Source organism: Mus caroli, unplaced genomic scaffold (assembly GCF_978045245.1).
Source record: "Mus caroli unplaced genomic scaffold, Mus_caroli_1 scaffold_6, whole genome shotgun sequence".
Classification (NCBI taxonomy): Eukaryota; Metazoa; Chordata; class Mammalia; order Rodentia; family Muridae; genus Mus; species Mus caroli.
Genome location: NW_028227261.1, coordinates 18,352,074 through 18,363,231, shown reverse-complemented (window position 1 = coordinate 18,363,231; position 11,158 = coordinate 18,352,074). Strand labels below are relative to the sequence as shown.

At 45.8% G+C, this 11,158-nt stretch overlaps 1 protein-coding gene across 7 annotated transcripts in view; it reads left to right on the top strand.

The window, feature by feature from the left end:
• The first annotated feature begins 2,173 nt into the window (after positions 1–2,173).
• Positions 2,174–11,158, top strand: part of Ubr4 (ubiquitin protein ligase E3 component n-recognin 4) — a 108,052-nt gene continuing 99,067 nt past the window's right edge. For 5 of the 7 annotated variants that reach the window (XM_085838763.1, XM_085838761.1, XM_085838765.1 and 2 more), the window contains exons 1-2: positions 2,174–2,417; positions 9,829–9,926. In XM_085838763.1, coding sequence (XP_085694889.1) covers positions 2,242–2,417; positions 9,829–9,926 — 274 coding nt within the window. In that variant the 5' untranslated portion in view covers positions 2,174–2,241. The remainder of the gene's footprint in view (positions 2,418–9,828; positions 9,927–11,158) is intronic. The other 2 variants (XM_085838766.1, XM_085838764.1) reach the window with 1 other exon arrangement.

Below are 11,158 nucleotides of genomic sequence, written 5' to 3'. Positions count from 1 at the left end.
ATGTCACCAAAGCTGCTCAGAGCAGCTGACTGACATAGCCAAGGCCTGAGTGAAGTCTTAACTTGTCTCCTAAGTCTTTATTTTCCTTTATTATTATTATTAATTATTTTTTTTTTTAATATTGTTTCTCTCTATAGCTCTGACTTTCCTAGAACTCCCTGTATAGACCAAGCTGGCCTTGAATTCACAAAGCTCTGCCTGCCTCTGCCTTCTGAGCCTTGAGATTAAAAGTGTGGGCCACCATGCCTGGCTTCATATTATTTTTACTATTTGTGTATATTGTGTTTTGCCTGTGTGTATGTGTATCATATACATGTCTGGTGCCAAAAAATCCAGGGCAGGGCATCAGACCCCTGGAACTGGAGTATAGTTAGAGCGGTCATGTGGGTGCTGGGAACTGAAACTGGACCCTCTGGGAGAGTCCCTTTTCTAATTCCCTTAACATTTGTTCTTATTTATGTACATGTGTGTGCCCCAGGCTGGGTGTGGGGAAAGGCCCAGAGGGTGTTAGATTCCTTGGGGCTAGAGTTACTGTAGCTGGGAGTCTAGCTGCTGGGAACTGAACCTGGGGTCTCTGGAAGAGCAGCCTGTGCTCTTTAACTGTTCAACCATCTCTCAAGCCCTGCAATTAATTCTAAATTTTCAGGTCACCCCCCAGCCTCTCGGAGTTAAAAGTCCTTCATTTTTAGTTCATAAAATACTACTATTCTGGAAAGTACTATCTCACTTTTTCGATTGGAATATTGTTGAAACTTGTGCTTCATCTAACACTGCTTTTCAGTGTTATCCAAATTTATGTATGTTATTTTTTTGAGACAGAGTCTTGTTGTATATTCCTGACAGGCTTTAATTTGCTATGCAGACCAGACTGGTCTTGAGTTTGTGGTAATTCTCTGTCTCCCCAGTGATGGCATACCAAACATTTTAAATAGATTTGATTTATGTGCATATATATATATATATATATATATATATACACACACACACACACATACATATATGTGTATGTGTGGAGGGTGTGTGCACCTGGGGATGGAGGTTTCTATAGAGTCCAGAAGCAGACAGCAGATCCCCTGGAACTGGAGTTATAACCATAGCAGCTAGACCTGGGTGGTGAGAATGGAACTGTCAAATCATCTCTTGAGCTCCTCAATCTAAACTTACAACATAGATGTTATCCCAAGAACCTCCACTACTAAATTATGTATTTGAAAAGGAAGATGTTTATTCCCAGTGCCTTGACACCCCAAAGCCAGAAATATGAGACTTGTTATTACTGCTGATGGCTGGACGTGGTGTAGCACACCTATGATCTCGGCACTTTGAGAGGCTGAGGCAAGAGGATTGTGTTAGTGTTCCATGTCAGCCTGTGCTACAGTGGAAACGCCCGAATAAAATAAGACCATCCTCCCCCTTCCAGACAGAACTATAAACAGGTGTGGACACCCACACCTGTAATTCCACTGGAGGTGAAGATAGAAGGATTGCTGAAATCAACAGTCAACCCAAATAGCGGCCCCTGAAAAAACTACTGCGATGGCTACTAATGCTTACCCTCTGGGGCCTGAGGGAGCAAGGTTTGCAGACAATTTGGCCTATAGGGACCAAATTTCAAAAAAAACTTCACGTTCTCTCTAGATTATTATCGTAGGAATTCTAAATATATAAAGAAGTGACTGCAAAATAGGAATTCATGAAGAAAATCATTACTAAGCGAAGGTGTGCGCAGAAAGTTTGCCAAGTGGTAAGCGCTAGAATGGCTGGCTGCTCATGCGGTACACTGGGCAGAGGAATTGACTAACACTGAGCAGGTTGTGGCCTCCTCTCCCACCTGACTGTCCTAGGATGGCGCCGTTCCACTGCCTTGCACATCTCTTCCGAATCCAAGTCACAAACTTACATTTCCAGGAGGTTGGGGAACCATATTGCCGCTTAATGAGGGGCCCGCGCACGCGCGGTAGTTTTTGCTTCCCGCGAACATGCGCACGGGTGCTCGCCGCCACGGCGCACGCGCAGAGGGCATTGCTCCTAGCCCTCCTCTGGTGTTTTCAATCGTGCGCAGGCGCACTACCCTGGGTTAAGCCTACAAAAGTTAGAGGCCGTCCAGCTCTTTGCGTTTTTGTTGGGCGACCCGCGGCGCGCTGTCTGACGCGCACGATTGCGTCACTTCCGCCCCCTCCCGGGAGGCGGCGCTGGGCCGGTGGCAAGCCCCCGGAGGGAGCCGCAGTAGTACGACGAAAGATGGCGACGAGCGGCGGCGAAGAGGCGGCGGCAGCAGCTCCAGCGCCCGGAGCCCCGGCGACCGGGCAGGACACGACCCCGGGCTGGGAGGTGGCTGTGCGGCCCCTCCTGTCCGCGTCCTACTCCGCCTTCGAGATGAAGGAGTTGCCGCAGCTGGTGGCCTCAGTCATCGAGAGGTACCGGGCGGCGGCGCCGGCGGCGGGCGGGCGGGGTTGGGGGGGAGGGGAGGACGTGCCGGGTCGTGAGTCCACTCTGTCAGGGAATCCACTCCACGCATGCCTTCGGGACTCTCGGGCGCTGGGGACGAGAGCGCCTCTGGTTTCCACTCAGCTCTGGCGTGAACCAACCCTGACTTGATTTACCCTCCGGAGCAAAACTTTTATGGTTGCTCTGGCTGGAGGGCGTGGCCGGACGCATTTGAGAACTGGCTATTGAGATGCAAGGTGCTGCTTGGCCTGTGTCACCCGGCCCGCCGCCCCCGCCCTCCCCTCAGCTCCCCCCATCCACCTCAGTCGGGTTAAGGTCAGGGCGTGGATGAGTTTGCATTTCTCCCTGTCACCAGAACCGGAGATTTACATTGGACATCTACCACATAATTTAATAACGGTCTTTCTTTGGTGCTATGATCACTGGGGGCACGTGCTGTTTCTGTGACTGAAGCCACTAGTTACCACTGAATACTTCGGTTTTACTTTGCACTGTAATTGCGTATATCCGAGATCGGAGTCCTTCTCTTTCTCAATAAAATGCTTTACAGACTCTTACTTACGGGACTGTTCGTTGGCTTGCTGTTAATGTGTTCATACCTTTGTATACAGATTGTTAGATTGCAAGAGTCGTATTTCTTCATGGGAATGTGGCGATCTCTGTGTCTACCTTTTCCTGACCTCGGGGCTCAGAGCAATCTTGGATGAGTTTAATAGTAGACTCATGCTTTTAAAGCCTGTTTTCTCACTTTCGTTTTCCTAGCCAAACCAACTTTACTTGCCCCAGTAACTCCCTGAAATTGCTAAGCGGGTCGTTTTTAGCTTGTTGGTCAGCAGGATATGTCTAAAGGTTTTTTGGAGAGTTGTGTTATTTGGAAATCGCTGTGGTTTGGCATTATTATTTATCACAACAATTGTCACTGCCTTGTGATGTTTTGGATGAATGATCTTTAACAATGTATAATAAAATAGTGTCTGGGTTTGATAACTTGCATTCTCACAAATAGATTTTCTTGCTTAATTATGCTCAAGGTTGTTTTGAAGATGAAAACAAGTATCAGAAAGTAATTCTCAAATTATCTAGCATCTTTTTATTTTACTGTCTTTTTCTCCTTTTTAAAAAAGTCCACGTGTATGTGTGTCTGTGTATTCGGATGCCCCAGGAGGCAGGAAAAAGGCTTCAGATCCCCTAGAGATGGAGTTAGGGGCATCGATGACCTGCCTGGCACTAGTGCTGGGATCTGAACTTGGGTTGGAAGAACAGGAAGTGCTCGTAACCACTGGACCATCTCTCTGCCCTGTTCTAATTCAATTGTGTGTGTGTGTGTGTGTTTGAGAGAGAGAGAGAGAGAGAGAGAGAGAGAGAGAGAGAGAGAGAGCGAGAGAGCGAGAGAGCGAGAGAGCGAGAGAGAGAGAGAGAGAGAGAGAGAGAGAGAGAGAGCGCGAGCAAGCGCGCCAGCGCCAGCGAGCACGCGTGCGCTTGAGCGCGCTCTGGAGATCTGAGGACAAGTTTTAGGAGTTGACTCTCTCCTATCTTAGTGTCCAAGAATTGAACTCTGGTTATCAGGCTTGGGTGCCAACCACTCAGTCCATCTTCAGCCAGCGGCAGCCTCCGATTTCACTGTTTAAATTGCTGCTAGTTTTCCCGAGTCATGCTTTCTGCTTACGGTCATAGTGTTCACTTCCTTGTAGACCTTTTTCCTTTGGGTTTATGGATGTGACCTGAGGTTATAGTGTTATCTGTTGATTATGTACACCCCATTTTCTTGGCCCTTGCATTTTAAACGTAGAGCAAAGCCTTAGCAACCTGGTGAATCCAAACACAGAACTAGATTTGAATTTTGCTGAGTGCTAGTGACCCTTCCACATTCTGAGTTACCTGAGAGAACCAGGAACTGCCTGTGTTTGTAGACAGGATTTTGGTCTTTATGGTTTTGGGAAAAGTGATGTGTGTATAGTACTGTGTTTTATTGGGAGTCAGGAGTGTTGAAGTTCGAATTCTGGTTCCTATAGCTTAGTTAAGTTTAAAATCCTGTTTTGTGTCTTCTTTGGAGAAATTTGAGCATAGAAAAAGGATACAACTGTGGCTTACACATCTCTCACCATGTAAGACAGTTTGGTATTAAGTGTGTAGAACATAAGTCAGCCTTTCTCTAAAGGGTCGGATTGTAACTGCAGGTCTGGGGACTGTGTGGGCAGCCATGTGTGTGTGTGTTTAATTTCTTACATACCTTGAAATGTACACATTGTAGAAGATCCAGCCATTAAAAGATATGAAAACCAGCTACTACCAGCCATAGGCAACTAGCTGGGTTTAGACTCGGGCCCTGGTGTGCTGACCCATCCCTTAGAGCACACTAACAACATCAGTTTCTCAAATGTTTTCTCTCCAGAGAAATACAGCAGGGGACTCAGAAATTGGATGCATTCATTGCCTAGGGCCTTGGGCCACTCAGTAGAGTGTCAGGCTGGGGTACACATTGTTTCCAGCTGTTGTAAGTTTAGGGCTTACTGGGCTGCTGTTGTGCTTGTGGGATGGTTGTTGTGTCTTCTGCACTTGCCTTGTCTTTTCTCTGGTTACAGCTGCCTTCCTTTTCTCCCTTGTCCCCTGGGAGCCCTGTTTTTTCTGTGTCACTGTTTGTTGTGTTGGCTTCATCATCACAGTCCCTGTTTGTTTCTGACAATCTGCTCACACATTGAACTCTCCTGGAACTTCTGGGTCTGACACTGCCCCTTGAGTGATTCTTTTCGATTTCTCCATTTTTCCCTTGTCTCAAGTCATGCTTTATAATTGGAATTGACCTTTTAGAACAGAATACATTGGAAATTCTTAGAGACTGATCTTAACTGTCTGATGAAATTGCTTGGTGTTAAGACCACGTTGTGAAGTAAAGGGCAGTAGATTAGCATGGGTGAAGTGATGTGTACCCTCAAAAGGGCCATTAGATCTTTGAAAGAAAATGATACCTGAGTTTAGTTATGTATGGGTGCCTTCTACTATAGCCTGCAAGTCTTTTAGTACAGACTGAAATCCTTTTAAGTGTTATACTGCCCAGAGAATTCCTTTCAGCACTTTGCCAGACATGGTTGGGAACATAGCTGACATTTAGTCTACATAGATTTTAAAAACAACACCCATAACCCCTTCCTAAGTGGCTCTGGCTTCTTTCATGATAAGCATCTTTGAAAACATTCTGTCTCCTAGGTATTCCTTGACCCTTTAGGGCAGAGCTACTGTCTGGGACAGGGAGGCTGTTGGAATCCTCCAACAGGTAATGCAGATCCTTAGGAGAGGTCTTGAAGGGAGCCAGTACTGCACTGACTGTTGTCTTCTGCCTTCACATACTAGAGTGTCATGCTGACATTGAGCGCCACCCATCGCCAACAGGGAGTCCTGGTGTCTTGGTATCACGCTCACTGCTGGTTGGTCAGCATGGGAGAAAAATAGAAAAATGGGACAGAAAACTCACAATTCTTTGGTTAAGTGAATAGGTGTATGTGTATCTGTAGATGCGTGTATGTACATGTGTGCTCTCACACATACAAGGAGCATGAAAGATAACATGATGGCTTTTGTATTTAGGAGTTGAAGGTAATAGGGGGTTGTTGTCTTCTATAGTCTGACTTAGATGTGCAATGTGTTCCCTAAGGGGGAAAAGTGAGGTGAATCTCAGTCTTTTCTTATGCCTCTCCTCACACTCCCTTTTCTTTCTAAAGTGAGTTACATATTTCTAGATGCTAGTTCATTTGTTCCTTCCTTCCTTCTTTTTTTTTTAAGTGATAGTGAATGTTTCTTTAATGTCAAATTTCTTTTTTAAAAAATCTATGTATTTTTTTTAAATGTATGAATGAATGCTCTGCCTGCATGTATGCCTGCATGCCAGAAGAAGGTATTAGATCTTGTTATAGATGGCTACAGTCACTATGTGGTTGTGGGAATTGAACTCAGGACCTCTGGAAGAGCAAGTCAGTACTCTTAACTGCTGAGCCATCTCTCCAGCCCCCATCTCCCCTCTCTTCACTTAAACATCAGATTTGACTCTCTGACCTGGTGCCTTCTGTTCCTTCCCTTTCCACTTAGGAGAGAAAATCTAATTGTCTTTGTCTAATGGTCTTTGAGGTGCGGTGGGGATATGGTTGCAAAGTTTGTTAGAAACAGGTGTTTCAGGAAAGGAGGTGACATGCCTTCTAGTCTCCTCATTTTTCTTCTGGTGATGTCTGTCTGTGTTTAGTGTCTTCATTCTCCTGCCTACTGAGCCTCCTGCCCTTTGTTCCTGTTCTCTGGCTTCCTGGGGGAATGGGTGACATCATTATTTGGTGACTTTTCTTCGAGAGCGAGAGATAGAGTTATCATGTCTACTCTGCTTTCTAGCCCTATGAGAGCTCTTATTCCTGACCTTGTCTCTATTTGCCCTCAGTAGTTTATATAATATATAAAAGTACTGTGTGTGTGTGTGTATGATGTGTGCCGTGCATGTTACATTTGTGTTCTGGCACATATGTGGCAGTCAGACGACAACTTTATGCAATTCTTTCTTTCTACTTGTATGTGGGTTCCTGGGCTCACACTCAGGTGCCAGTCTTTTTTTAGGCCAGAGCCCTTAACCATTGAGCTGTCTTGCTAACCTACCATAAACAAACAGTAATTGGAGGTGAATTCAGTGCCATTTTTCCTCTACTAATACCCATCTTTCTGCTCCACCAAGGTGTTTTTTGTTTCAGTACCCTGTCATGTCTTCACATACACCAGAAGAGGGCATCAGATTCCATTACTTTATGGTTGTGAGCCATCATGTGGTTGTGGGATTTGAACTCAGGACCTCTGGAAGAGCAGCCAGTGCTCTTAACTGCTGAACCATCCCTCCAGCCCCTTCAAGATGCATTCTTGTTACCTTAATGTAGTAAGGCTGCTGTATACTTGGGGAGGAGGAGGTGGAGAGAAGACTATTTCTGATATTTCATAGTGGGATCTGTGAGGCCCCCAGGGTAAGACACAAACACACAGAGGTAGAGCTGGAAGTATAACTCAGCTAATAGATTAGTTTCCTAACATCCCTACAGCCCACTCCAGCAGCACCCTAACCAGACATGTTGTATGCCTGGTGGAATAGACTTGGCACATTCCTGTAATTCCAGGACCTGGGAGGTGGAGGCCAGAGAATTAGAAGTTCAAGGTCGCTGGGCGGTGGTGGCGCACACCTTTAACCCCAGTACTCAGGAGGCAGAGGCAGGCGGATTTCTGAGTTTAAGGCCACCCTGGTCTATAGAGTGAGTTCCAGGATAGCCAGGGCTACACAGAGAAACCCTGTCTCAAAAAAACAAAAACAAACAAACAAACAAAAAGTAGTTCAAGGTCATTCATTTTCACTATATGTTGAGTTCCCAGTCTGCCTGCAATGTGTTAGATCAGAAGTTTTCAACATGTGGGCCAAGATCCACTTGCGGTCAAATGACCCTTTCACGGGACTCCCTTAAGACCGATAAAAAGCACAGATATTTACATTATAGTTTATAACAGCAGAAGTTAAAGTAGCAATGAAATAGTTTTATGGTTGGGGGTCACCACAACATGAGGAACTGTATTAAAGGATCGCAGCATTCTGAAGGTTGAGAGCCTCTGCATTAGACTGTCTCAAAACGTCAACAAAAGGTTGAAACAGTCACTTTCTCTCACTCCACATCTCTGACTGAGTTGGTTTTTTTCTGAGTGTGCATGTGTATTTGTTTGTTGACTTATTTCATTATCAGAATGGGAATGAAGTGCAGAATAAGCTCATCCTTAGGTGTGTGGTCTCTCTCTAAGATTGATTGGTAAACTTGGAAAGAGCTGAGGTAACTCCGATCTGAACTTTTCTAAATAAAACAGTGAAGGGCAGTGACTCAGCAGATTGCTTGGAATTATGGAGTAGGAAAACAGGAAGAAAGAAGACAGACAGGGAATCTCCAGTGTGTGCTGTGAAGGGAAGGGTGTAGTGAGGAGCCTTAGAGAGACGTGAGTCCTCAGGCGGAGGAAGAGCTGCCTGCAGTGGAAGGTTTCTTTTTCCCTTGTCTTCCCTGTCATGACAAACAGAAGAGCTTGTCCTGGTGGGCAGGAAGGACCTGGTGTGTCATAGGTGCTCCAGGAAGACAGTTTTAATAAGGGCCTAAGCTTTGATACACACTCATTTAATCTTTGCTGACTCTCCAGACAGCAAAGCACTTGCAGTGCCAGACTCCTGAGTGTGGTTTGACGTAACTCATTCCTCATATTGACACTTTACAAACACAGACATGGCGTTTTGGCTCTTGTATTCATTTGGCAAGAAGAAAGGCCTGCTGGTGAATGGATCAGCTCTGTTTACATTTCTCTTGCTGGGTGGATACTTCTTCCAGGGGATTAGTTCACCGAGGAAACTATTTAACTATCTCTCTGCTGTTTGCATCTAATGAGATACATTTTGTCTTTTCTTTGCGTATTTGTGCCTGGGTTGAGCCTTAGCTTCTGATTTGATAAAGTGACTTAAATGTATCCAGTCTTTAGGGAACATTGGGCTCCAGATTTTCCCAGAAGAGGGTGTTTCCTCAGCTAACAGGAATGAGGGTTGAGGAGTTCCCATTCTCTTGCCATTCATTCTCTCCAAGCCTCTGTGTTCTGTGTGGTGTTGGTCTTCAGAATGGATTGCTTTCATCTGCTTCTGCTACCAGGAGTATGAGTACTTTGGTTGTCACAATTTAGTAACAGAGAGCAAATTGGTAATGTGCTTTGGCCCATGGGTGTGTGTTTGTGTGCGTGCTCATGTTAACGCTGCAGTAAGTGTTGTGCTGCTGAGCTGTCCCCTCAGCCACATTCTCATTTGCATTTCCTCACTTGTGTTGGGTCTGTAGAGTGCTGGGGATGGAACCCAGAGCCTCAGCCATGCTACACAAGCACTCTGCTAGTGAGCCACGGCTCCAGCTCCCTTCTGATTGTATTCCTGACATAGGGTTTCAGGACGTAGACCTGACTGCTGCTCTAGAACTTGATGTGTAGACCAGGCTATCTTCTTGCTCTGTTTCCTGATGCTGGGATTAAAGATGGGTACCACTGCCCTGAGCTTCAACCCCTTTTTAAGAACTTATAAATGAGTTTGAAAATGTTTTTTCTTAATTAGCCTCTGCTTCTTACTTAACCTGATTCCTTTAACAGGATATTTCATTTTAACTCGATTAAGCTTTTTGTTGTTTGTTTTTGGATGCTGGGGTTGAAGGTCCTGTGTCCCCATGCCATCCCAGCCCCCATGTTGAATATAGAGATGAATAGCCGCTTCCTTTACTTCCTACCAAGTCGGGTGCTGGAGGGTGGAGTAAGGCAATGTGGACGAAGCATGGTGGGCACTGACTGGGGACGTTGTCTTCTCTACAGTGAGTCAGAAATCCTGCACCATGAGAAGCAGTATGAGCCGTTCTACTCCTCCTTTGTCGCACTGTCCACGCACTACATCACCACGGTCTGCAGCCTCAGTAAGTACCCGCTCTGGTACCCTGGGCCGGGAATGGGTAGGCTGGGGCTGGGGATCTCTCCTTGAATAATTTGTTCTGGAAAATTTGTTTCAGCAACTCCCAGGTTGGTGGTGTTTGTGTGTGTGTCTGTGTGTGTGTGTGTGGGGTGTGTGTGTATGTCTTGTGTGTATGTGTGGGGTGTCTGTGTGTGTGTGTCTCTGTGTGTGTGGGGGGGGGTGTCTGTGTGTCTGTCCCCATCTTTTCTTGCTCTAGGAGGGCGTGTAGGGCCCTCCTCACCTGGGCCAGCCACAGGGACTTGAAAAGCTGTTGGCTTTGTCACCTGCCTCATAGCTGTGGTGTTATTTTTCTATTAACCCAAAGCACTTTTTTTTTTTAATATTTTCTTGCCATTTCTAATTTAATTTATATGATTCTATGCTTGCTTGCCCTTTTTGTTTTTTTAGAAATTGATTTTCATTTTTAGTTTGTGTGTGTGTGTGTGTGTGTGTGTGTGTCTGTCTGTCTGTCTGTCAGTCAGTATGTGCACATGAGTGCAGTTGTTCTTGAAGGTCAGAGGAGAGTATTGGATCCCCTGAAGCTAGAGTTACAAGGGGTTGTGAGCTGCCTGTTGTGACTGCTGGGAATCAACAAGTTGGGTTCTCTGCAAGAGCAGTACACACTGCTACTGCTAAGCCATCTCTCCAGCCTCTTTTCATATAGAATATTTTTTATTCTTTGAAAATCTTACACATTTATTTAGAGAGTGTATACACACACACACACACACTTCAGCCCATTGCCTCTGCATCCCCTCAACACACCTCTCCCGACGTCATGTTCTGTTTCAGTTTGATGCTCACCAAGTCAGTCAGTGCTGCCTGGATGCAGACAGGGGTGCATCCTTCACTGGAGCACAGGCAGCCTGCCAGAGATCACACCAAAGGAAAATGACCCTCCCTCACCACCATAAGTTATTAGTAATTCTCGAGCTATGATTGAGGCTTTATGAGCCCTGCGTGCATGCATGCCTGCCTGCATTCATTCATTCATTCATTCATTCACTGACTGAAACTTTTGGCCCAGGCTGGTTTAGAGCTCACTAAGTAGTCCAAGCTGGCCTGGAGCTTTCCTGGTGTCAAAGCATTTGTACCTGTGGAGATTGATTCATTGAGGGTGATGCTGGAGGTAGTGACATGGGCTGGCACCCACTAAAGAGGTTTCGGCTCTTCATTGGTTTTGGCGTGCATATGACT